This window comes from Dasypus novemcinctus, chromosome 25 (assembly GCF_030445035.2).
Source record: "Dasypus novemcinctus isolate mDasNov1 chromosome 25, mDasNov1.1.hap2, whole genome shotgun sequence".
Lineage (NCBI taxonomy): Eukaryota > Metazoa > Chordata > Mammalia > Cingulata > Dasypodidae > Dasypus > Dasypus novemcinctus.
In genome coordinates, this window is record NC_080697.1 from 16,721,994 (window position 1) to 16,748,510 (window position 26,517).

The 26,517-nt window shown below is 56.7% G+C and overlaps 2 protein-coding genes across 3 annotated transcripts in view; one reads left to right on the plus strand and one right to left on the minus strand.

Moving 5' to 3' along the window:
• The first annotated feature begins 614 nt into the window (after positions 1–614).
• Positions 615–19,956, plus strand: GAREM2 (GRB2 associated regulator of MAPK1 subtype 2). The gene is given in 9 exon segments (XM_004447546.4): positions 615–814; positions 3,349–3,489; positions 7,893–8,023; positions 8,995–9,725; positions 9,727–9,869; positions 9,872–9,957; positions 10,779–10,948; positions 11,389–12,017; positions 12,020–19,956. Coding segments are annotated over 9 exon segments (2,523 nt in total). The 5' UTR covers positions 615–702; the 3' UTR covers positions 12,400–19,956.
• Positions 14,727–26,517, minus strand: part of HADHA (hydroxyacyl-CoA dehydrogenase trifunctional multienzyme complex subunit alpha) — a 53,800-nt gene continuing 42,009 nt past the window's right edge. For both annotated transcript variants that reach the window (XM_023588934.3, XM_004447547.5), the window contains 7 exons: positions 20,604–20,690; positions 18,222–18,362; positions 17,708–17,776; positions 16,848–17,043; positions 16,053–16,167; positions 15,331–15,476; positions 14,727–15,244 (listed from right to left, as the gene is read on the minus strand). In XM_023588934.3, the coding sequence (XP_023444702.1) occupies positions 15,099–15,244; positions 15,331–15,476; positions 16,053–16,167; positions 16,848–17,043; positions 17,708–17,776; positions 18,222–18,362; positions 20,604–20,690 (900 nt within the window). In that variant the 3' untranslated portion in view covers positions 14,727–15,098. The remainder of the gene's footprint in view (positions 15,245–15,330; positions 15,477–16,052; positions 16,168–16,847; positions 17,044–17,707; positions 17,777–18,221; positions 18,363–20,603; positions 20,691–26,517) is intronic.

Sequence of the window (26,517 nt, forward strand, 5' to 3'; positions counted from 1 at the left end):
GCGCCTGCGGGGCTCGCGGGGTCCTGGGGCTGTGGGGGACACCGGGTAAGAAGGCCCTGGGGCGCGTCCAGGGCTCCGCAGCGGGGCGGGGACCGGGGCGGGGACCGGGGCGGGGCGGCGGCGTCCGCAGCGGGTTCGAATCCGGGCTGCCCCGTGACCCCCGCGGCTCCGGGTGCACCCCAGTGAAGTGGGGCTGCGAGGCCGCGCCCCACTAGTGTCGCTCCCCGCCCGCGCAGAGGCGGGGTCTCAGCCGCGGGAGGCAGCGCCGCCGCTGGGGGGAGCCGGGTGGGTGCGGGTGGGCGGTGGCTGGGAGAGGACCCCCTCGGCGGGGAGGAGGCGGCGGCCGCCCCCCGCCCCGCCCGCCCCACGACCCAGCAGGTGGCGCGCGGGGACTTGGCTTCCCTTGCAAGCGCCCGCGGCCCTCCGTCACCGGCGGTCACCTGGACCCTGGGGGGTGCGGAGGCCGGCGGGGGGGCGGGACTTGGCGGCGGCGGGAGGCGCGGGCCGGGGGTGGGGCGAGGGGCGGGGGCCGCGGGCGGGCGGCGGGGGAGGGGGCGCGCCCCGCGCCCGGGCGGCCCACGTGACGCCCGCAGCCCCCGCGGGGCGGCCAGGCGGGGAGCGCCGCGGCGGGCGCGGGAGCCCAGGGGCGCGGGACAGGCCGTCGGGGGCCCCGCGCCGGCGGCCCCGGGGACGCCCCATGCCATGGAGAAGCTGGCGGGCGGCCTGGCGGGCCTGCGCTGGAGCATGGGCGCCTTCCCGCTCGACCTCATCGTCAGCCGCTGTCGCCTGCCCACGCTCGCCTGCCTCGGGCCAGGTACCCGGGGTGCCGGGGAGGGGACCCCGGGGGAGAGCGGGGCCCTCCAGGCAGGGGCTGGCGGGCGCGCGCGGGCGCGGCGCTCGCCCTCCCGGCTCCCGGGCGCTGCTCCCCGCGCGCCTTCCCGGGCGAGCCGGGGCCACCCGCCGAGCGTCCGCCGCCTCCCGGGCCCCGCGCAGCGGCCCTGGGACCCGGCCGGGGCCGACCCGGGCCGGAGTCCTCCGGGCCTGCTGGCGCCCGGAGCGCGGCCGAGCCGGCGCGCCCGTCCCGTCGGCGCACCCCCGTCCCCCGGCGCTCCCAAGGGCCCTGGCCGCGGCCGCGCCCGCTCCGTCCCTTTGTCTCCCGCCTCTCACCTCCGTCCTCCCGCATCTCCTGGGCAGCAGAGTGCGCCTGCCACCGCCGCCACCCCCCGGCCGCCCTCCGCGCCTCTTGGGACCTCCCGCACCTCCCTGGGCGTTCCGGGGTGCAGCCCCGGGGCCTCGGGGGCGGGCAGGCCACCTCCGGGGGGAGGCCCCAGGGAGCGGCCCCTGTCGCCCGGCGCGCCCCCCCCCTCCCCCGGGGTCCCCGGCCCTTTCCCACGTCCCCGCGGGCCCCGGCCGCCCGGGCCGCCCTGCTGAGGGGACAGCGCCTGGGGGCCCAAGGGAGCACGCCTGGGGGCTGAGCGGAGCGAGGGGACCGTTTGGGGGAAGGGGAGGGGGCTCCGGGGCTGGGGGAGGGGCGGGCGCCGGGGCTGGCAGCCAGGCCGGGGGTTTTGTGTGCGAGAAGAATAGGGGTTTGGCCCGCGTTGGCACACTCGCTTCCCGGAATGCTAATGGGGCCGGCGGCTCCTCGGCGCTGCGCGGGGCCCGGCAGCCCCTGCCACCCGCGGCGGCGGGCAGTGGCCGCAGTGGGCACCGGCGGGGCCCGCGAGCGGGCTCCGTGGGGGCGGTCAAGTCCCGGCGGTCCGGCAGGGGTCCCCGGCGGCCCCACGTCTGGGCCCCCGGAGCGCCACCGCGTCGTCGGCGTGTGGTCCCGAGCCTGTAGGACTCACTGCTTCCCACGCATCTTCCTTGGCACCTGCCCCGCTGGGGGTCCCTGGGCTCCCCGTGGCTCCTCTGCCTCGACTTCTACTCTGTACCCCGTTGTAACGGGCCCGTTTGGCTCCCCACTGGGCCGCGGGCTCCTGCCTAACGAAGATGGATGGGTTGAAGGAAGGAGGGGGGCGGGCGGCAGGCTTGACGGGGCTGCGGCCGAGGTCACCAGCAGAGTGAGAGTGATGAAAAGCGTGTGGCTTGGCAGCCCCTCTGTGGCCGTGCGTTTGGGAAGGGCCCGCTACTGGGACCACGGGCTGAGGTGTCCCGGGGGTTCCAAGGAGCTGTCCCTGAGGGCCAGATGGCTGCAGGGCTCAACTCCTGGTCACCGTGACCCCTGGCTGCGGGCGTGTGCCAGTGTGCGGGGCTTGTGTTCCCGTGAAAGGGAACTGGGTTCAGGAGAGCTCAGGAGGAGGTGCTCGCAGGTGGGGCGCTGCTCCGCAGGTGGGGCGCTGCGGTGGAGGCTCAGGTCCCCTCCGCGTGTGCCCTGCGCCCCACTCCTACACACAGACACCCAAGCCATCAGGGTAGAAACCGCTTCCTATCTGGTAGGAGACAGGAATTTATTAAGGGCTGCCAGAGGGGGCAGGGAAGGAGGCGTCCCCCCCCCCAACCCCCCCCCCCCCCCCCCCCGCCACCAGCTGCACCCAGGAGGTGGGACGTGGGGCCACCCCCAGCCCCCCACCCCCGCTCCCCTGGAGACCGTTGCTGCGGCCGGGTTGGAGCCTCCGGCCCCTCCCTGCCCAGTGCTGCTTCCCCCAGGACTGCCCCCCCATCGGCCCTCTCCACACACCCCCTCCTCCATACCTTCCCCCTCCATCGCTGGGGTTCCAAGGCCTGGGAGCAAGGGGGGGGGGCAGGAGCAGCTTCTCCCAGGTGGATTGGAGGTTTCGGGGCTTCTCCCCTCCCCCTGAGGTCCCCTGAACGCAGGAGACTGCCCGTGGCAACAGGTGACAAGGAAGGGGTGCCCCCTGGGGAGGGCTGACAATCAGCCCCTCTGAGGTGCATGTAGTCTGGGGGAGCCCTCACAGCTGGTACCCACAATGGGGGCCCTCATCACTCCCCCAAAAGGGTCTTCCCATGCTTGGGCTGGCACTAACAGGGGTACTGCGAATTCTGCGGGACCTCAGGCCCAGCTCAGGTGTCTCTGTTCACACCCTTCCTCCCCTGGCCAGCGTCGGCCGCTTCCCTCTGACTGTCCTTCAGTGCCTCAGCTTGCCCCGCGTTCCCTGCCCGTTTCTCTCCCACCTCCCCACGGGCATAACTGCTCAGAAGGGCAGGGGCAGGGGCAGGCCCGTGCGGGGACAGCGGGCGCTCCGGGGGCGTGGTGGGGGAGGGCTCTGCTGGCGGCCCGCCCGCCCCTCGAGCCATGCCGACCTGGGCAGGTCTCACGGGGAGCTGTCCCCCGCGGGGTCTTGGGGAGGAGGCCACCCGGCCTGTGCTAACGGCCTCTTCCTCTCCCAGGGGAATATGCCGAGGGCGTCAGTGAGCGTGACATCCTGCTCATCCACTCCTGCCGCCAGTGGACGACGGTGACAGCCCACACCCTGGAGGAGGGTCACTATGTCATCGGGCCCAAGATCGACATCCCCCTGCAGTACCCAGGTGGGGCCGGGGAAGGCCTGGGGACACAGCCAGTGCCCAGCCTTAGAGCTGCAGGCAATGGGCGAGGGATGCGGAGCCAAAGCCACGCAGCTTGGGGGGGCGGTCATTCTTTTCTCCGCAGTGTTTCTGGAAAGGTGGCTCACCCTTGTTTGATGCTTTATTTTAAAGTAGATTATAAACTAATGATTAAAAAAAAAGCCCCACACACTCATATTGCTACAAATCCGAACTTACCCCTGGAGACCTTGTGCTGTCTCCTTAACGGGTTTCATACCGACCCACAAACAGAGGCTCCTGCCACATCTTCTCAACATTGTGCAAGCAAAACACAGAAACAAACTGGGTGCTCAGGCTGGTTGTATGGCTGCGCCTGACAGCTCGAGTCCCGTTTTCTGCAACTTCTGTATTAATCAAAACAGGTCCTTGTTTTCATTGATTGACTTTATGAGTGAATGCTAAAATTTCAGGCTTTGAAGTATTTTGCTTGAAGCACCTGCTTTGGTCTGTTTTATGTATCTGTTGGCACCTGGCATAAGATTTTGTCTGAAGAAAGGCTTCTGCTGCCGGGAAAGAAAGCACAGCCCTTCACTGTCCAGGTGGTCAGCGGGGGGGGGGGGGGGCCTAAGATGGAAAGTGACTGGCCGCCCAGCGCCACACAGCTAGGAAAGGGGCAGAGCCAGGGCTGGAGCCCGGCATCCAGGCTGGTGTCCCCTGCGTGGGATGGATGGGAAGGCTGGTGGCCTCTGTCCCAGAGATGCCATGGGGTCCCCCAGCCACTGTGCAGGGAGCACGTGCTGCCCCCTGCCCCTGGGGGGAGCCTTTTCATTTCTTCCTCCAGCAGCTTCTCAGGAGGCTTCTCAGGAAAGGAAAGTCCTTCGGGGCTTGCCAGGTTTGGGTTCTGACCTGTTCTAAACACGCCCCTCTCCCCCTCCAGCGCAAACGACAAAACCTGGGGACCCTCGAGGCTCCCACTTCTGTCTGGAGCCAAAGAGGCAGGACTAAGCCTTTAGTCACAAGGCTTTATCACAACCCTGTGAGGTTGGTACCACCCTGCCCCCTGCCCCCAGTTTAAAAGATGAGGAAACTCAAGTGTGCTTTCTGCCCCGGGGTCCTGCCCAGGCCTGGAAGCCAGTGGAAGGATCTGCCCAAGCCAGGGAGCCCCAGCCTGGGGTAGAAAAGCAAAGAAAGGCAGGGGAGCTTGACCTGGTTCAGTGGTTGAGCGCCGGCTTCCCGCACATAAGGTCCCAGGTTCAATCCCCAGCCTAAAAAATAAAAAGTCTGGAAAACACCTTTCCCAGGGAGCGGGGCTTAAGGGACGGCGCCCTTTCAGCTGTGTGGGTGAAGCTGTGAAGAGGAAAATTCGTTTTTACAGAGGGAAACCAAGGCACGGGGTCTCCTAGGCAACTAGGGCGCCGCGGGCTCTCAGCCCTTTCCCTCCATCGCTTTTGGGGCCCCTGAGTGCGTGGTAGGGTGGTGGTGACGGGGCGGCAGCTGGCCGGGCCTGCAGGGGTGTCGTCTGGGACGGGGAGGGGACCGGCAGGTTCCGAGGCTCTGAGTTCCTGCTCATGAATTAATAACGGCGCTGGGCAGGAGGGGCCGGCCGGCTGCGGACCGCGGAGGGAGCCGCGTCCCGCAGGCGGGGGGAGGGGGCCGGCGGCGCGGCCCGCGGGTGGGGGTGGGGCCGCCCTCGGGGCCTCAGGAGGCCCCGGGTGCTCGGCGGGCGCCCCCCGGGGTCCCGCGGGAGGGTGCCGGCCTCCACTTTGCAGATGGGAAAACGGGCCGGCGTGCGGGGCCCGCGGGGCGGCAGAGGCGGGGGGCGCCCGGCTCCAGCGCGCGCTCGCACCCTGCGTCCTGGCGGGGCACAGGCCAGCCCTGCCCCTGCCTTCCAGGACGCCGGGGAGGCGCGGCCGTGTCCCCGGGGGCCCGGGCCGGGGCGCGGGGGCGGGGGGGGGGCAGGTCCCTAGAGCCGGAAGGGCTCAGGGGCGCCCCGAGCGCGCGGCAGGCGTGGGAGCGCCCGGGGCCCGGGCAGAGGACGGGGCTTCCAGGGGCCGGGGCCGGGCTCCCGGGGGGCCGCCCTCCCTTCCCCCCGCAGTCCTGGCCGGCGCTGCGCTCCGGGCCGCGCCGGGGTGGGGGCCGGGTGCCATGGTTACATCGATCCTCCCCGCCACATCCGCCCCGGCTCCAGCCCTGACCCGGCTCCGCTCGCCCCCCGGGGCGCCGGCCGCTCCCCGCCTGGCTGCTGGCGGCCGCTCTCCCTTCCCGGCCCATGGGGAAGTGTTGGGGGGTTTGTGGAGAGGGGGGAGGAAGGGGGATGTCCATTGTCTGGTGGTAGCAGCCCTGAGTCTCGTGCTTTCTGAGTCCCAGCCCCCCCCTCTCCGTTTTAGCCTCCCTGCCCTCGCGGGCTGTGGCACAGGCTCGGGCTTCTTCCCATGGGGGTCCCAGGGGGTAGGGCAGGACTGGGGGGCTCGCCGCCCAGCTTTCTCCGGGTGTTTCCCACATCTCTTCCCGTAGCCTTGGGCCTCGCGTTTCTCTTCTTGCTCTCGCTGCCGCTGTCAGCTCGCCCCGGCCCCTCTGCTCTTCCTACCCTCCACGGTCAGGGCCCCAGCTCGGCCTTTGGGGGCTCCCAGCACTGCCTGCAAAGTCCCCTGCTCAAGCTACAAGTCCAGGGTGGGCATTTTGCTGGCAAGTGGATCCCCAGAGGGTTAACATCCTCTTTGTGTCCCCTTCCCTGGGCCAGCGTACCTGCCTGCCACTGGAGCCACCACCTGTGAGCTGACACCCCCATCTGCTCCTGCGCAGCCACCCCGAGCTCTGCGCCCACAGGCCCACCCGCCCTAGCACAGCACCGCCCAGAGGGCCCTGACCTGGCCTCCCAGGATCTGCCTGAGGGTGTCCCGCTCGCCCCTCCCTCCCCTCTTCCAAGGAACTCTCCGTCTGTTCCTTTGGCTGTTCCTCAGTCACTGCCCTCAGTCTCCTCCGGGTCTCACCCCTGGATTGTTTTCCTGACTGGCCTCCCAGTTATCTTTATGGTTTTCAGCCTAAATCATAGTGTTTACTTGCTCAAAACAGTCCAGTGGGCTCCACCTCCTAGGAATAAAGCCTGCGGCCTGAGCGCAGCATTCCAGGCCCTTTGCGACCCCGTTGCAGGCTGCGGCAGCTGCTGTGAGCCCTCGGGCCCCTCCAGGCACTGCTCCTGCCCTTTCTCCCACCAGGAAGACCCATTCTCTAAAATCCCTTTGGTTCTTAAAGGGCAGCTCAGCCATCCGCTCCGGCCCTGCCAGGCAGGTTTCTCCCCGCTCGAGCCATCCTCCAGCCTGCCTTTTCCAGGAGTCTGCTGCCTCCCCTGCCACTGTTGGGTACTCACTGCTTCCCTGCTGCATCTTGGTTTTCTTGAGGGCGGACTGTATTTTTTCCCTGAGGGACCTAGCAGAGTATCTGGCACATAGTAGGTACTCCATAACTGTCTGTGGAATAAAGAAGTGAATAAACTATGTCTAAAGTGGCCCCAAGGAGGACACAAGAAATTGGAGTCACCTCGCAACCCATCATCCCTTCACCTACCCTAGACTCTTTTCCTTCTGTGCCAACTCTGAGGCCGCCCAGATGCCAGGGCAGTTCACAGCCTTGTGTTTGAATCTTGCCGGCGAGCATGTAAAAGGGGTGCAGCCAGGGAGGTGAGATGTTTGACGCAGAGGTGTCAGCCTCACAGATGGTATCCCTTCTAGAAAGTCTGTGTCTGCTGGGGGCCTCTGCTCGGCTGGCCAGGGTGCCCAGCCCTGGACTGCAGGCTGGGAAGGCCTCATTGGTGGGAGGTGGCTCTGCTGGGCTCAGATCAGAGGCCTCTGGGAGTGGACGTGGAGTCAGCAGGGCCTGGGAACAGAGCTGGGGCCAGAGCAGCTGCTCTCGGGGCCTCTAAGGCTTGGAACTGAGCCTGTGGACTGGCCAGTGAGTGCCTCAGGGTGGACCACCAGCTCCAGGTGGTTGCACAGGGTGCCAGATTCAGGCAGGGCCCAAGGTCATCAGCCCCGACCCCTGCAGAGACCCAGAGAGGGTCACCACAGGTGGGAGCCAGCATCCCCCGTGCCACACATACTCGTGGCCGAGGATCAGTGTCCGGGGACCAGTGTGCAGTTTCTCTGGGTAGGCAGCCACCAACCTCCCAGCACACCCACCAGCTTTCCAGGGGGCGAGGGCTGTGCTCTAGCTGCTAGGGCCCCGTGCTTCCCCCTGTGCTGAGCCTCCAGCCGGGCAACCAGCCCCTCCACCCTATGCTATTGCCAGCCTGCCCACTGCCTGCCGGGGGCAGGGTGGGGAGAGCAAGAAGTAGGAGCCCTGAGGGTGCCTGGGTGCAGCCAGGCTCCCGCAGGCGGGTCCATCCAGCGGCCGGCGCTCCCCCTGTGCAGGGAAGTTCAAGCTCCTGGAGCAGGCTCGGGATGTGCGGGAGCCAGTGAGGTACTTCAGCAGCGTGGAGGAGGTGGCCAGCGCCTTCCCTGACCGCATCTTTGTGATGGAAGCCATCACCTTCAGTGTCAAGGTCAGTCCCCGCAACCAGGCAGGCTGCCCCCGTCCCGCCCCCTGCTTCAGGGGCAGCCCTGACTCTGGTTGGAGGGTCCAGGAGGGAGAGTGTGCCCAGTGAGGCTCCTCATGGTCCCTCGAGGACCTTGGGCGATCAGACCAGGTCAGGAGAGACAAGCGTGTGGCCCCTGGTCCCAGGAGCTTCCCGTGGGAGGTGGCAAAGCAGGAGGAAGTGTGTGGAAGGGTGGCCCGATTCCGACACCTTTCAGGGCAACCCGAGCTGTATCCCAGCGGCCCTGGTACCCACCAGTGGAGCTGGTTGTGGGGAAGCATATGGCACCAATGACTCGCCAGCACCGTCTCCAAGATTGGGTGGTGCTGTGCTGTGCGGCTCACTCTTCGGTGTTTGCAGCCCCCTTTGTATCTGTGAATTCATTCCTCTTCACCCTCCTAGCTACTTGGGTGGTAGGCATGGGTGGGGCATGATGTCATCCAAGTTTGAAAGATATGGATAATAAAAGTTGACATTTATTGCATGATCTCAAAAAGTATGTTACAGGGTAGCGGATGTGGCTCAAGTGGTTGAGAGCCTGCTTCCCACACGGGAGGTGCCGGGTTGGGTCCCTGGTATGTCCTGAAACCAAAAACACAAAATAGCAACAAATGAAAAAACCAAGTCGGGAGCCCATGTGACTCAGTGGTTGAGCACTGGCTTCCCATATATGAGGTCAGGGGTTCAATCCCCTGCCTGGTCCCTCAAAAAAAATAAAAATAAAAAAAAAAAAAAATATATATATATATATATAACTGTCCTACTGTCCGTGTATTCAGCGATTTAATCCTTAAGGTAGCTCTTCTGAGTTGGAGTTACTACGTGAGGTTATTTAGGGGGCACTGCCCTGGGCCCTCTCTGGGATGGCACGTGGGTTCCCCCGCCCCCAGTCCCGCGCCGCCACCCGGCTTCTCAGGCCCCGCGCCCTGTCTCCCCAGGTGGTGTCGGGCGAGTTCAGCGAGGACAGCGAAGTGTACAACTTCACGCTGCACGCGGGCGATGAGCTCACGCTCATGGGCCAGGCGGAGATCCTGTGCGCCAAGAGCCCCAAGGAGCGCTCGCGCTTCACCACGCTCCTGCGCAAGCTGGGCCGGGCCGGGGCGCTGGCCGGGGCGGCGGGCGGGGGCGCGGGGCCCGGCCGGGGCAAGATGCCCTGCCTCATCTGCATGAACCACCGCACCAACGAGAGCCTGAGCCTGCCCTTCCAGTGCCAGGGCCGCTTCAGCACGCGCAGCCCGCTGGAGCTGCAGATGCAGGAGGGCGAGCACACGGTGCGCGCCATCATCGAGCGCGTGCGGCTGCCCGTGAACGTGCAGGTGCCCAGCCGGCCGCCGCGCAACCCCTACGACCTGCACCCGGTGCGCGAGGGCCACCGCTACCAGCTGGTCAGCATCATCTCCAAGACGGTGGTGCTGGGGCTGGCGCTGCGCCGCGAGGGCCCGGCGCCGCTGCACTTCCTGCTGCTGCGCGACACACCGCGCTTCGCGCTGCCGCAGGGGCTGCTGGCCGGCGACCCGCGCGTCGAGCGCCTGCTGCGCGACAGCGCCTCCTACTGCCGCGAGCGCTTCGACCCCGACGAGTACTCCACGGCCGTGCGCGAGGCGCCCCCTGAGCTCGCCGACGACGGCGCCAGCCCGCGCCGCGCGCGCCTCTGCCTGCCCGCGCCGCGGCGCGCCCCCCGCGCTCGCCGACGGCGACCAGGACTACGTGAGCCCCGACTGGGCCGGCGCGCCCGCCGACCTCCCCTACGAGGAGCTGTGGGCGCGCCCGGCCGCCGGCGGCCTCGCCGAGCCCAGGGCCAGGCCGCCCCCGGGCCCGACCTGCTGTCCTTCGCGGCCGCGGGCCCGGCGCGCCCGGAGCCCGAGGCGCCGCCGCCGCCCGTGCCCCCCAAGTCCGAGGCGGTGAGTGAGCGCCGTGGCCGCCCGGTTCCCTGGGCTCCTCGTCGTCCAGGGCGGCTGCCCGGCCGGGGGCCAAGGGTGGCCCGGGAAAGCCAGTCCCCTGGGGCTCCGGACTTGCACCCCAGGGTGGGCGGAGGGAGGGGACGCGAGGGAGTGCCGAGGGCCGGACATCATGGGCACCAGGGGACAGCAGGGAGTGGTGGGGACGGAGCCGCCAGTGAACTCAGGCGCCTAGAGCAGGGTTACCCAGAAGGTTCCACGGAAGCCGGGTCCTGCTCCTGCAGGTCGTGCGAAAAGTTTTGAGAATGTCGGTCTTTCCCAGCCCTCCCCGCTCTGCTGGCTTTGGGGTCACAGAGCACTGGTACATGAAAGGCTCCAAAAAGGGCCGCCCGGACCAGTTTATCTTTGGCGCAGAACTTCCCAAACTCACTTGGGACAGGACATGTTCCCTGCCACATGACACCTGTTATCCCCTGGAGTTGGCGTTGGGGAGTTTGGGCCTGTAAGGAAGGGAACCCAGTGACAGCTCCTTGTCTTCCTCTCCTTTCCCTGGAGGGACCCTTCCACTTACCTGATCACCTGTGCTCTGCGTCTGTACTCTTTTTCTTAACATTCACAACTTCCCCAGGGAAGAGACGATTGAAGGAGGCGGGCTCTTGGCGAGTAGAATTAGGTCGGCAGGCTAGAAGGGGTGGGGGTGGCCCCAGGGAGCAGCTGGGGTGCAGGGCAAGGTGGCCGGGGCCCAGCTGCTTGGCAGAGGGAGGGCTGGAGTGCCAGCCGCCGCCCTGTGCCACCCGCTGACCCCGCCTGCCCTCTGCGTGCAGGTGAAGGAGGAGTGCCGCCTGCTCAATGCCCCGCCTGTGCCGCCCCGAGGTGGCGCTGGCAGCGGCTGGCTCTCGGGCAGCCCCCCAGTGCCCCCCCGCCTCCCCAAGCTGCAGCCTGCCCACTCGCCCAGCTCCAGCCTCTCGTACTACTCCTCTGGCCTCCAGGATGGGTGAGTCCCTTCTCTTGGTCCCGGATCCTTCCAAGGCAGGAGGGGCGGGTGTGCCATGGTCAGGGGCCCCTGCACTGCCCGCTCCTGCTCAAGCCTGCTTCTTTCCTGGGGGGTGAGGGCTGGGTGGGAACGTTGCTCTGGCTCGCTGCAGACCGAGACGGGGTTTGAGGGCAGGACAGGGAACCCCCAGGTAATTTTACATATTTACTTAATTCCATTGAGTTTAATTGTCCCCCTGATTATTTTCTGACCTGGGTTGGGGGGTGCTGGAAGAATTCACCAAGTGCACTGGGGGGGTCTCGGGCCTTGGGGCGTGGGGTGGGGCCAGCGCTCTGAGCCCAGGGCTGCGGCCTCTGCGTGTCGGTGGTGGCTTGCTGCGCCGTGGTGCGGGGCCTGCCCGCAGCCTCACCCGCCCCGTGTACCTGTCTCTCTGCCCACAGGGCGGGCTCCCGCAGTGGCAGCGGCTCCCCGTCCCCGGATGCGTACTCCCTCTACTGCTACCCATGCACCTGGGGGGACTGCAAGGTGGGCGAGTCCTCCAGCCGCCCGGCCCCGGGGCCCCCGCCCTCGACCACGCAGCCCAGCCAGGCCTCCCGGGCGCACGCAGAGCCCCTGGGCAGTCGAGCTGCCCCCCTCCTGGGGGCCGACGCCCCAGTCAAGACCTACCAGAGCTGCCCGCCTCTGCTCAAGGCCTCCCACCCCCAGAAACGCTTCGCTCCCTTTGGGACGCTCAACCCCTTTTCAGGGCCTGCCTACCCCTCGGGCCCTCCCGCAGCCGCCTCTTCTGGGCCCACCACCACCGCGGGGGCCCTGGCTGCCTCCTGCCCGGCCTATTCCCCGGGCCCGGCCTCGCCAGGCCAGGCCTACGCCGCCGTGCCCACCCCCGCCTCCTCTTCCCCTGAATGGCAGGAGCCCGGCCTGGAGCCCTTTGCCCCCTTTGAGCTGAGGCAGGGCAGTTCTCCAGAGCCCGAGCTGCTGCGCTACCAGGAGCCCAGAGCTGTGGGGGGACCTGGATCTGGGGCCCGCCTCTCCCCACTCGGTCCCCCCAAGGCCTTTGAGCTTGAAGGGCTGGGCTGCGGCAGGTCTCCACCCCACTGTCACCGGGTGCCCTGCAGGGGCCCGAGGCAGGCGGGGCCCGACTCTTCCTCCCCCAGGGGCGCCCCGAGGGGCCACCTGCCAGTCCCCGGGACGGGGCCTCAAGCTGGGGAGGCCGGGACGCTTCCTGGCAGCCCCCGGCTGACCTATCTGCGCTCTCCCTGGAGGAGGTCTCCCGCAGTCTGCGTTTCATCGGGCTCTCGGAGGACGTGGTGAGCTTCTTTGCCCGAGAACGCATCGATGGCAGCATCTTTGTGCAGCTCAGTGAGGACATCCTGGCAGACGACTTCCGTCTCACCAAGCTGCAGGTCAAGAAGATCATGCAGTTCATCAAAGGCTGGCGGCCTAAGATCTGAATCGCCCAGCCCAGGCCGACCAGTTGGGGCGCTGGCACGGAGGCTCTGCCCAGGGACAGCGTGCTTGAGAGGCGGGCACTTCTGCCGCTGGAGGCGGCTGGGCCGAGAGTGAGGCTGCCCGGCAGCCGCTCAGCGGGAAGCCAGGAGACGTGGTCATCTGGGACCAGAGCCCCGAGCACGGGACGTTTTGCCTTTTTAGTGCGCAGTGTACATGGCGCAGTGGTGGGAGGCACCAGTGGACCTGGGGAGGCATCGGCCGATCCCTCTAGGGGGTCAGATGCTGCCAACCTCCCCGCGCCCTGTAGTGGAACTTCACAGGCATCTTGCACTTCTCAAAAGTGCAGGGTCAAGTTCAAGACAAAGGAAGGAGGATGGTCCGTTAATTGAGCACAAATTCCTCAAGTGCCCTCTCCTTTGGGCTCTGTGGGCTTCTGGCCTGAGCTGCCCCAGAGTCCAAGGGGTTGATTTCTGTATCTCTGGGATGTCCCTTGTCCTTCCCTGACCACTGTGGTTGAGGTGCCTGGCCCTGAGCACAGGTGGATCAGCACAAGCCTTGCCCCTGGGTGACAACTTTGAAAGGCACAGCTCTGCCCTTGATCTACTTCCCCAGGTTGGGTGGCAGAGGCTCCTGTGCTGAGCTCACTGTAACTCGTCATTCCTCCGGACAGGCTGCGTTCAGAGTCTTGGAGTAGGAGGGCAGGGAGCCTTAGCCCAGCTGCTCCTGGATTCTAGAGGGAGGTGGCATTCAGCCGCTCCCACCTTCGCTAGTCCCCTGCCATCAGTCCTTCCCTGTGTTTTTGTCACATGTGGTTATGGATGGGAGAGCAAGAACACAGTGGCTTGGGCCAGACCCACCTTCTCCCCTCCTCAGTGAGCTGAGTCCTTCTGCACTTAACTCCCATGCTTCAAAGCAGGTCTTAGGGCCCTTGACTCGAGAGCATGGGGTCTGCCGTGCACCCGCCCCTGCCCCCGTGCCCTTCCCCATCTCAGCTAACCAGGAACACACCGGCTCTCCCCTCACGCCGAGGGGGAGGGCCCAGGGCTGCCAGTCTCCTCTCTGCCTTACCTAGTCTACCTAGCTATTTATTTCCTCAGTTTTTAGCTTAAGAGTAGCAAAGCTGCACGGGTGCCCGTGCCAGGAGCAGGCTTCCTGACCTCCGAGGGAAGGGGGCAGGAACGAGCAGCACAGAAATGACGGAGCTGCCCACCCGGGCTTCTTGCAGATGGTTTAATGAATCCTCATGGACTAGTGAAATAAATGCTAGACCACTGAAGAAGGGGTCAAGTGGAATTCTGGGTGCCAGCTCTCTTTCTGCTTCTGGAGGGCCAGGGGGTGACAGGCATGGCACATCCTGGCACTGCCCAAATGCCTGCCTCAAGGCTCTCTCAGGCCCTCACATTAGAAACCAGCTAAGGACTTTGGTGCAGAGGATCGTTCTCTGCCTTCGACTGATCATCTGGAAACCCAGCTCAGAGATAATTGGTTTTAGGTTCTGGCTTCCTAGCAACCAACTGTTTAGCAGAGCCGGAGTTAAGCTCCCTGCCTGCCAGTCCCAGCAACAGAGCTGGGACCGGGGAAATATTTGAAGTTCTAGCACTGGAGCTCAGGCAGGAGTAAACAGTCAAGTTTAGAATGCACAAAGTGTGATGGGACTTGAATTATGATTCTGCACACATTCAGCGGAATCTTCTGCCAGACCCAGTCGGGAGCCCCTGGCACTGTTTACTCAGACTGGGCACTGCTTCTGCCAGGATGCAGGCAGGAACTTTCCACACCAGGGAGGTGAGAGGAGGGAAGGGTCAAAGCCACGGTGGAGTGGCGGTGGGGGCTGAGTCGGCCCCCTTGTACTGCTCACAGGAACTGGTGACTTACACCCATCTCTGTGCGCTCGTGCAGCCATGAGGTGTGGGGTATTTTCAACATCAGGGCAGCATCACTGCCTCTGCTCAACTCCAACATGCCCACAAACACCCTAAGGGGCGTGTGTGTGCCAGCTAGAATCACAGCAAGGAAATGCCTGGGTAAAACCGTGCAGTGAGGAAATCCAGTTTTGGGGACTAGTCTTTCACCTCCTGGCTTGCCAGACTGGTTACATTTTAGCTGCTCCAGCTGACCTCTGCAGGCATTGTGTGTTAAGTGGCATTTAAACAGTGTGGGCTCAAAAAGTTTCACTTTCTATCATCACGGTCATTTTTTTAAGGTGCTGCCTTGAGCTCTCCCAGCAGGGTCTTACCTCAAAGTACAGGGCTTTATTCCAGCTTGTTCCTTGAAGGAGGAGTTTAAACCAGAAGGGCAAAGACAGGAAAGAGGACCAAGCAGGCAGAGAGGCTGATAAAGAGTTGGCTTTTATTGTTACCATGTTTGGCTGGGTGCAGAACCGCCCTCGCCACCACCAGCCTCCCAGGAAGGAACAGGCAGTAAAAACGGCTCCAGAGATGCTGCCACCTGGGGCCTCATGAAATCATGAGCTCAGTGGGTTCTGCTTTCCAAGATGGACTGCAAAATCTAATTCACAGTCAGGACTCCAACAGGAGGGAAAGATGGTCACAGCTGAAGGCACTTTGATCAAGGAGCAAGCCTGATGTCAGAGTTTGTTTCCTTCTGGTTCCTTGGAGAAATCTCGATGCCACTCTCATGGAGGGCCAGCACTGCCTGAGCTGCGGGTTAGTGAGCTTACGGAGCAGGGCACGAGACCTGCTCACTGGTAAAACTTCTTGTTAGGGTTGTTAGCGTGGTCGATCAGCAGCTGGCATGGGGTGAACTGTTTCCCGTAGGCAGCCTCGTACTTCCTGAGCCGGTCCACAATCTTCTGAGCACCGTACAGATCCGCAAAGCGGAAGGGCCCTAGGTGGAGAAACAGGACTTAGCGGAGGAGATGGCAACAGGAACACTAAGTAAAGCAAGATAACTTCTCAGTTTGCAGGACCGACCTCCAAGACAAGGGGGGAAGCCAAGCCCAAAGACTGCTCCAATGTCGCCTTCTGCAGGCGTAGCCAAGATCCCTTCCTGCAGACACAGGATCGCCTCATTCACAAATCTTGTCACCAGGCGGAATTGGATGTCTTCGTCAGAGGAGCTGCCGACAGGAAGAGACATTAGGTGGAGGAAGAGTACAGGGAGGGACGCAAGCGCTGCAGGTGCAGAACGTGAAGTGAGGGCTGGCGCTGGTGGAGCCCCAAGGCACAGCCTGTACTGCACATCCAGCTCTGTGGAAGCGATGCTGCCCAGGCATCCCAGCCTTTCCCTTGGAAAAAGAGGGCAGTGGGCTCCTGGCCCTAATTAACCTGCGTGTGAGCACCCAGAAAGAGCCTGGCACAGAGTAGGTAATCAAAACTTTAGCAACTGTCAGTTACATGTGATAACATATCTGGGAGGGGAAGGGAAAGGGGCTTAGGTCAAGCTGCCTTCCCAGCGGGGCTCCTGGGACCCTCACAGCGCAGGCTGGAGCAGGGGTCTTAACAAGGCTGGGCCGCAGTTCTCACCTGATGCCTGCTAGAAAGCAGGGCGGTATGTGAAGGGGCTCGGAAGTGTAAAGTACTACACCAGTGTCAGGAAGGTTCTTCCTGTTCAGGTACGGTGACCGTAACAGAAAATGCAAGAGGGACTGAGAAGCTCTGAGCTGAGAAGCCATTAGCTACCCAAACCGACTTACACATCAGACTTAGGAGTCAACCTCAGACTTGCCAAAATACTATCCATGTCAGAATTCAAATTCTTATTCTTCACACCCTCCTGGTAGACGTAAAAGCCCTTCCCAGACTTGCGACCTGAAAGAAGCAATAATCACAAGCTACAAATTTGCAGAGTTCGGCCCAAGAATTCTCTTCTCTGCTGGTTTGCTATAAAGCTGAAGCCTTTCTGGCTATTCCTAACTTTGTATGTCTCACCCTGGAATCTAGTCTCTGTCACAAGAGTTGGCAGAGATGGAGAAAAGATCTGGTGTTTCCTGGAGCTTGGAAATTTGTGTGTCTGGATGAGAAAGGCAGCACCTGGTGAGTTTTAATGTCCAGATATTCAGCACCAGACCCCAGGATGCCCAGGTCGTTTTCTGCTGCTACTTTGCCAAGAGAGAAAGCCACCTCTTGGTGGGCCTCATTCTCGGTATTTAGAGATTTTACTCTGGCCCCATGTTAAATCTTGTGCCTTCAGTAGCATAAATGTATTAAAAATCTTGGGCAAGGTAAGCATGCCTGTTGGTCTGGCATGGCTTGCTTCAGGTGATGGCAGAGCCCCAGGTCAGAGTTCTGCCCTCTGTCTACAACCTACAGGCCCAGCCTAAGAGGAGGCTCTCATGAAGTCATTTTGGAAATTTTCCACGACAGAGGCCTCTATGTCTAGGCCTCTATGTCTCTCTTCCATATGGGGTTTCTATTGCTCTTTAGTTTAAGGAAACTGCTCAAAACTTTGTAACTAATGGTGCTAGTTAGGTTTCCTTGAGGCTACTCACCCAGGAAGCCCTTGGATACCATCTGCTGCACCAGTTCTATGCTTCCACCTCCAAACCGCTCCCCAAAGGCTTTGCCGAGATCTTCGGCTACATGTTTAGCTACATCCACACCAACTTCATCCACCAGTGTTGCAGCACCCACAGGAAACCCAAAGCTTGTGGTCAGGGAATCCAGTTTCTTGGGGTCGACTCCTTCCTGAATGAGGAATGAGACGGAGCTCAGAGGAAGGCCATCTCAGATCCTCTCTACGAGAGCTCCCAATGCTGCCTCTGGTCACAGTCTGGTACAAAACCCACCTCCTTTCTGGGTGTCACCTGGCCAGGACCAGGCTTGGGACTCTTACACTCAGGGGAGCCCAAAGAGAGAAGGGAACCCCACGTAATGCTTGAGCCTTCCCTAGCCGATAGCAGTTTAACGAGGTTTAGAGATGAACGGATTGTTCCTTCTTGTTTTCCATTTTGAATCTCAATACTAACTTGGCTTCATGGCGGATGGGGCTTAGTTCTCAAGATTGTGATCCCCTTGTCTGGTCTACCCCCTTTCCTGCCAGCAAATGGCCTAGATGGCACTGGAGGGCTCTGTGGGCGGCAGAAGCAGACAGCAAAGAAGAGGTTGGAGAGAGTCCTCTGGCTTAGGGAGCACAGTGAGAAAGCTAAGGGAACAGAACTAAATGTAAGCCCATTTCAGTACAGCATCAGCCCCAGGACTTCTCACTGCTATACAGAAATGGGAAGGCACAAAAGGGCCTTCTGGAGTTAGTATTGAGAGGGAAGCTTGTTCCTCATCTTGCCATGAACAGTTTGGTGGATGGACTTCAGGAGTGGAAAATGCCACCAACATTCCAGAGAGCAGTACCAACCTGGAGAATCCGGATGACTTCAGACATCATGGGGGCAAGGCACCTGGTGGTGTAGAAGCCAGGTCCATCCTGCCAAGGGAGAGAACGTGAGCTCAGGGGCCTTTCTGTGGCTGGTACTATCTGAGTCTGAAACCAGTCTCCATTTCCCAGATATCATTTCAAAATTTAAGGTGATTTATAATCTCAATCAGAATGCTTAGCATTAAATTGTAGGGAAGCTATTCCCAGGAGCAACAGAGCTTGACTCAACCAGCATGGCATTGAGTTTCCTGGTCATCTGAGGTCTGGGTTAGCGACGGGGTCCCTGCCATATCCAGACCCTCCCCACTCCTATCCCAATGTAGCTGCACAGGGTCATACCACTGTCCATACAATAGACAACCCAGGGGGAAAAACACATCAAAAGCTGGTATATATTTACCCCAGAATAGTTAACACAGACCAGTTATGAAAGAGCCTAGAGGCATAAAGAGTCTTAACTTTTCAAAATCTGCCCCAGTTGCCAGCTTCTCACCTTAACCACAATGATGACCTTCCCCTGCTTGAGACCAACTGCTACAGCAGAAGCGGTTGTGTCCTTAGATGTCTTTTCAGTTGTGATAATCTCCAGCAGCTGCATCTTGTCCACAGGAGAGAAGTAGTGCATGCCAATCACCTGGCAAGGGAACAACAAGCCAAGCAGACTGAGGAAGGTGAATCAGAAACTGAGAGCTGTGTTTTAATCAGCCCCAGACGATTCTGATGCATGCTGAAGTTTGAGAACCACTTCATTAAACTAACAAGAGTCTCCACAATACAACTGTGGAAGAAGTTAAATTCATCATTGTAGTTTTGACTTTTCTCTCCCCACTTTAGCTAAAGGGATAGCTAATAATACTACCATTTATAGAATTCTAATCATCTACCTGTTCTTCAGTACATTTACCATATATTCTTTACATGTGGTCTGTTACAACCCTGTGAACTGGACCATCTCATTATCCAGATGAGGACCAAAGCATCAGGAAGTACAAGGAGTAGCGCAAGGTCAGTTAGGAAATGAGAGAGTGGGATTCCACCACAGGCCTGCCCGTCCCCAAAGCCTTCCCACTTACCATTATGTAATACACAAGTCACACGTTACATAAACTTATCAACCCAAAGTTGCTTTTAAACCCCCACTTGTTTTTTTTTAAACTTACACCTAAAATACTTAAAGGTAGGGCCTGACTCAGACTCAGTACTCGTGAGTGGAAGGAATGAGCCTTTATTGCCATGACTTGTAGGTTGACAAAATGCACAGATCTTAAAGTGGTCAGTTTGATGAGTTCTGACAATCATAGATACACCCATGTAATCACTAAATAAAATGGGGTTACACTGCTCAAGAAAGTTGTGCCTGAGGTACAACTCATCCTGGATTGCCTGGGACTTCCCTGCCATAGCACTGAAGGTCCGAGGTCCCAGGGAATTCTTCAGTGCTAGGCAAACGGAGATGGGTGGCCACCCTACTTGTGACCCTTTGGCCTTACTTTTCTATGAATGATATTAGGCAAGCAGGTGATTAAAGCTATATATCCAAGATACCTGGAGGCTGGGACTGCAAAGTGGGAGGCTTGGTCCACTCCACTGAGGAGACTGAGAAGTGAGCATCAAATGAACAACAGCTTCTCCTTTATCAATTTTCTTTTTTTTTTTTTTTAAAAGATTTTTTATTTTTATTTTATTTAATTCCCCTCCCCTCCCCCGGTTGTTTGTTTTCTGTGTCCATTTGCTGCGTCTTGTTTCTTTGTCCGCTTCTGTTGTCGTCAGCGGCACGGGAAGTGTGGGCAGCGCCATTCCTGGGCAGGCTGCTCCCTCCTTCGCGCTGGGCGGCTCTCCTTACGGGTGCACTCCTTGCGCGTGGGGCTCCCCTACGCGGGGGACACCCCTGTGTGGCACTGCACTCCTTGCGCGCATCAGCACTGCGCATGGGCCAGCTCCACACGGGTCAAGGAGGCCCGGGGCTTGAACCGCGGACCTCCCATGTGGTAGACGGACGCCCTAACCACTGGGCCAAAGTCCGTTTCCCACCTTTATCAATTTTCAATGCTGCTGACTATCAGCTGCCACTTCTCCCTAAGATTTTTTTCCTGCCTCCATGAGGCCCCATATCACTTCTAACCTGCTATGTGCCAGGAAAGGAGATTACCCTGTATTAGCAAACCTGGACAAGTAAGAATAAATAGACTTTGTGTTTTTAATACATGGACTTTGTATTAACAGTTTCAGCTGCTTAAAGGTCTTTTTTGTGTCCTGCTTGCCTTTGGCTGGTTACTAGATATCCTCCAGAAGTCCGGTGTTTTTTAATTCTTCCTTGAATGATTTCATTTCCCTTAATTACTCTGGTAGATGCTAGAAGCCCAGAGACACATTTCAAAGCATCATTCCAAATACTCATTGAAATTGTTTCTACACCCAACCATTTCATGTCCTGGATGGAAAGTCTAAGTGAACCCATGGTGAAAGCTTCCCACCACACCCCCGGAGCCTCCACTCCTGGATCTGGAATGGACTGTCTTAGACACTCACTAGAATCTACTCTGTAGCAGAGGCCATTTTTTGGAACACCCTTTTTATTTTAGGGCTTATTCTTCAATGCCTGGTTGTAGGATGGAGCTAGGTTTTATAGTCTGAACCTGAAAAAGAATACCCATTAGGGATGCCAATCCCCCTTAAAGGTATGTTTTAGTAGTTCCTCACTTATTCCTGTATTGCACACTGGGCTTTTCTGTGCCTGGTTTTTGGGACTACAACACCCCCATCCACTGCACTTCGTAATCTCCACCAGCCCTTCCCCCCACTCAGGGTCTAAGCATTCAGGAAGTGAGCCTAAAGCAATAAGACATTTCAGGGTTTCCCTGTATTCAGAACTTACCTTCTCAGGTCTTTTGCTGACAGCAGCAATTTCTCTGATTGGGAGAGCAGATGTGTTACTGGCAAAGACACAGTGATCTGGAATCAACTGCAGAGGGAAAACATTTAAGAATGTGTCATACAGACCTGGGACATGACTGCAGGCTCCAGGGCCAGGCAACCGAGACACCTGGGCCCAGTCCACCCTTTCTCCCAAAACTGCTCAGATGGTAGATATGCAGGCCACTTAGTGGCTTTGGTGGTGAGTGAATGTGCTGACACTGTCCTCGTCCCTACTCTCAGGGTTCCTCTTGTTAGGGCCCATCATAAGGTCACCTGATACGAACTGGAGGCTACACCTTGGGTAAGATAATCACAGGAAAGACAGCCTTGAACCAAAGTCTCATTCATTTCAAGACCAAACCTGGGTGTCAGTCCCTCTTCTTGTTTGGATCTGTCCTCAAGTCTGAAAGTATGACACCCCCACCCTTCACCTTTACAAAAACAAGCCAGAACTGGCCTGTTTTAACTTCTGCCAAAATGGTGGCATAAGGCACTCCAAAATGCTGTCCTCCGACAGAATCCTTGAACAACTAGCAAAAAATGGCAGAGCCATCTTTCTCAACTCTGGAAAACAACGAAAGGGTTGCAGTAACTGAGCTAGTGCCAAATCATGAAAAAGCAGCCTGAAAATGGTAGGCTAAGCTCTTGGCCCTTGCTAGCCCCCTCCCCGTGCCCTCAGCCTGTGCTCAGATTGTGGGCCCCTGCCCATTTCCCCTATGTGCACACAGAGGTGCCCATATGTCAGTGCTAGTTTATTTGGTGGAAGCCAGAAAGACTGACCAGGAAACTTGTCTCCAGTTACCCCTTCCAGAATTTGCCCTAAACCAAAGAAGCAGCTTACAAGACAGCTAAACCACTGTAAGAAACAATTACTTCAAAGCAGCCCAAGGCAAAGGACTATCTGCATTAAGGCATACAAAAAAGCCCCTAAGAGAGGGTGAAGGTGTAAAAAGGAGGGGACACTTGAATGCCTACAGCCTGTAACTGCGGCATTCCTAAGGCCACCAGCAAGCACAAGCCCAGGACAAAAACCAGGTTCCAGCTCTGCACTCAGGCTCAGGCAAGACAGAGGACCCTGCACTTCGCATTCACCAAAGGTTCATCTTGGTAAGAGGGCTAAGTTCTGAAGGAAACCAGCTGCCAAAGCAGAATCAAGTTGCAAAATCTGTGAAAGGTGCTCTTTGGCTTGTTTTTGTTAGCTCCTGGAATTCAAGGAAACCTTTCTCATCTCACTAGCTGGATATAAACTTAAGGAACAGATGGCTCAGGGATTATATTCCACAGTTAACACTTTAACATATTAAAATGTACAGTGTGCATCAGAGGATTATAAGACAAAGAAATAAATAGGAAATGATGGCCCATCCAAAGGAACAAGATAAAAATTCAGAAACCATCCATGAAGAGGACCAGACTTTAGACATACCATACAAAGACTTTTAAAAAATGATCCTCGTGGGCAGCGGACTTGGCCCAGTGGTTAGGGCATCCGCCTACCACATGGGAGGTCCGCGGTTCAAACCCTGGGCCTCCTTGACCCGTGTGGAGCTGGCCCATGCGCAGTGCTGATGCGTGCAAGAAGTGCCCTGCCACGCAGGGGAACCCCATGCGCAAGGAGTGCGCCCCGTAAGGAGAGCCGCCTAGCGTGAAAGAAAGTGCAGCCTGCCCAGGAATGGTGCCGCACACAGGGAGAGCTGACACAACAAGGTGATGCAACAAAAAGAAACACAGATTCCTGTGCCACTGACAACAACAGAAGCGGACAAAGAAGACGATGCAGCAAATAGACACAAAGAACAGACAACTGGGGTGGGGGGGAAGGGGAGAGAAATGGACAGAAATGAATCTTTAAAAAAAAAAGAATAAACAAAAAATAAAAAAAGAAAAAATAATGAGAGAAAAACAAAGCAAAACAAAAAAATTCCCTAGAGGATTTCAATAGCAGATTGGAGGAGGAAGAAAAATGAAATCAGTGATCCCAATGACAAGACAATTCAAATGATTCAGGCTGAAGAAGAAAAAGAAAACAGAACAAATAAAAAAAGGTGAACAGAGCCTAAGAGACCTGTGGGACATCAAGTGTACCAGTATACATATGACAGGAGTCCCAGAATCAGAAGAAAAAGAGAAAGGGGCAGAAGGAATATTAAAACATGGCAGAAAACTTCCCAAATTTACTAAAGACAGGAAAATAACATTCAAGAAGCCCAACGAACCCCACACAGGCACAGGATAAACTCAAAGAGAATCAGGTCCAGACACATAGTAAATAAACACTAACACCAAGAACAAGGAGAGAGTTCTGAAAGCTATGGGAGAAAAGTAACAGATTATGTTTGAGGAAAACCCAGTAAGATTCAGTGCTGATTTCTCATTAGAATCCATGCAAGCAACAAGGCAGTGGGATGAATATTAAAAGTGCTAAAATAAAACAATTTCAAACTAAGAATTTCATATCCAGTGAAATTTTCTTTCAAACATGAGGGAGATATTAAGACACTCCCAGAAAAACAAAAGCTGAGGGAGCTGCCCTACAAGTAATGCTAAAGGGAGTTCTTCAGACTGAAAAGAAAGGACACTAGACAATGGACTGAAGAACCAAGACCTCCAGTAACAGCTAATCATATGGGTAATTATAAATGTTATTTATAATTACAGTACTGACTGTGACACTTTATTTTTTGGTATGTAAACTCCACTTTTTATTCCTCTCAGGTTCTAAAATGCAAAGGCATGAAAAGTAATAATGGGGACACAGATGTGGCTCAAGCACTTGGGCACCTGCCTACCATGTGGGAGGTCCAGGGTTCATCTTCTAAAGAAGATGAGCAAGACAGTGGCTGACACAATGGATGATGCAACAAGGAGATACAATGAAGAAACACAATGAGAGACACAACAAGCAGAAGGTGCAGGTGGCTCAGGTGATCGGGCACCTCCCTCCGACATGGGAGGTCCTGGGTTCAGTTCCCAGCGCCTCCTAAAAAGAAGACGAACAGACGTTGAGAGCACACAATGAACAAACACAGCAGAAAGCGAGCGTAAACAATAAAGAGAGGAAAAATAAATCTTAAAAAAAGATTAATAGTGAATCTATGGTTTTGGATATAACATGTATAAGGATATAATTTGTAAAAAATACAACAGAAAGGTAAGGGGACAGGGAAGCGGCTGTAGCTCAATCAGTTGAGTTCCCATCTACCATATGGGAGGTCCTAAGTTCACATCCTGGGGCCTCCTTGTGAAAGCAGGTTCGCCTGTGCACTGCCGAGAGCCACTAGCCTGGAGTGCTGCTGGCCTGCAAGTACTGCAGAGAGCTGACTCAGCAGGGTGATGCAACAAAAAGGAAGACAAGCAAAAACGCAGAAGTGCATACAGCGAATGGACACAGAGAGCAGACAGCAAGCAAGCTTCAAGTGGGGAGGGGAAATAAATAAAAATAAATACAGAGAATAACGCACAGTGAGTGGACACAGATAGCAGAGAGCACACAAAAAGCCACAAAGGAAGGGGGAATTAAAAAAAAAGGGTAAGGGGACAGAGGGTTATGGGAACAGAGTATGTATATGCTCTTGAAGCTAAGCTGGTATCAAATTAAAGGTGATTATTACAGATTTAGGATGTAAAATGTTAGTCTCACAGTAACCACAATGAAAATATAGGAAAAATACATTCAGAAACAAATGGGAAGGGACTCAAAATAGTATAATAAAAAATTTTTTAATCAAACAAATATGAAAGTAGGCATTAACAGAAGAAGTGAAGTCAAAAAAGGTGTAAAGATTTACAAAGACCAAATAGCAAAATGGCAGAAGAAAGCCCTGCAATATAACTAAAATGGTAGAGATTGGCAGAATAGATAAAAAGCATGACGCAAATATATGCTGTTTACGAGAGACTCAACTCAAATCCAAAGACAAGCAGGTTGAAAGTGAAAAGGATGGAAAAAAGCATACCATGCAAGTAGTAACCAGAGAGAGCTGGGGTGGCTATACTTTATGTCAAAAACTTATGAGAGACCAAGAAAGTCACTGTGTACACATAAAGGGGTCAGTTCAGCAAGAAGACATATAAACATATATGCCCCTAACAGCAAAGGTCCAAGATACATGAAGCAAATACTGAGAGATGTGAGAGAGAGAGAGACCATTCTACATTAGTAGTAGGTATCAATAAATCACTTTCAACAATAGAACATCTAAACAGAAGATCAGTAAGGAAATATAAGACTTGAATGATACTTAAACCAATCAGATCTAAGAGACATATATAGAACACTTCACCCAACCACAAAAGAATACACATTATTCTCTAGTGTACATGGATCATTCTCCAGGATAGACCATACGTTAGGTCACAAAACAAGTCTCAATAAATAAAAAAATACTGAAATCAGACAATGAATGTTTTCTGATCACAATGGAATGAAGCTAGAAATTAATAACAAAAACTTGAAAACTCACAAATATACAGAAATTAAACATGTAATCTTAACCAACCAATGGATCAAGGCACAAATCACAAGAGAAATTAGGAAATATCATGAAGTGAATGAAAACAAAAACATATTATATCGAAACTTATGGAATGCAGTAAGGGCAATGCTGAGGGAAAATTTAAGCTCTGAATGGTTACATTTAAAAAGAGGAAAGAGGGAATGGAGGTGGCTCAAGCAGTTGGGCACATGCTTCCCACATGGGAGGTCCCAGAATCGGTTCCAGGTGCCTCCTAAAAGAACAAAAACAAACAACAATCAAAAAAACCAACTCAGAGGAGCCAATGAGGCTCAGTGGTTGAGTGCCGGTTTTCTACATGTGAGGTACTGGGTTCAATCCCCAGTACCTAAAAAAAAAGATCTCAAGTCAGTGACCAAAACTCACACCTGGAGGAACAAAGAAAAGAAGGGCAAAGTAAACCCAAAGTCAGCAGAAGGAAGGAAGTAACAGAAATAAGAGCAGAACAGAGATAAATGAAATAGTCAATAATAAAATAATAATCAATAAAACCAAAAGTTTGTTCTTTGAAAACATCAATGAAATTGACACACTTTTGCTAAACTGACAAGGAAAAAAGAGCAAGGACATATCCTGGGGAGTTCTGCTATGTTCTCAAATAGAGGGGCAAGAATCTCTTGAATAAATAGGCAGTGCCTAATAAAATATAACAGACCAATATGCCAAGCCCTCAATATTTTTTTAAGATTTATTTTTTATTTATTTCTCTCCCCTTCTACCCAACCCCCCAGCTGTCGCTCTCTGTGAATCTGTGTTTCTTTTTGTTGCGTCATCTTGTTGTGTCAGCTCTCCGTGTGTGTGGTGCCATTCCTGGGCAGGCTGCACTTTCTTTCGCGCTGGGTGGCTCTCCCTACGGGGTGCACTCCTTGCGCATGGGGCTCCCCCATGTGAGGGACACCCCTGTGTGGCACAGCACTCCCTGTGCGCATCAGCACTGTGCATGTCAAGCCCTCAATATTAATGCACGTAACTATGAACCTTATTCTTGTAAAATTGAAACTTATCTTAATAACTATTGCCTAAGAGTTACCTCATGAAAAATCTCCTTGTTATTCAAACATGGCCTCTCTCTAAGCAAAATTCAGCAAATAAACACACGATCCCTCCACCATCCCCAGTATGGGACGTGATTCCTGGGAATAAGCCTCCCCGGCACTGAGGGTTTAATACCAAGCACCAATCAGCAGTGTGTCTGGAAAAAGACCTTGACTAAAAGGGGGAATCATTAAATACGAAAGAGTTTTTATGGCTAAGAGATTTCAAAAGGAGTCAGAAGCTTATCCCAGAGGTTACACTGACGCATGTCTCAGGTGTTAACTGCCACTGTAAACAAAGCTTCAAATGAGGGTGCTCCTGGGA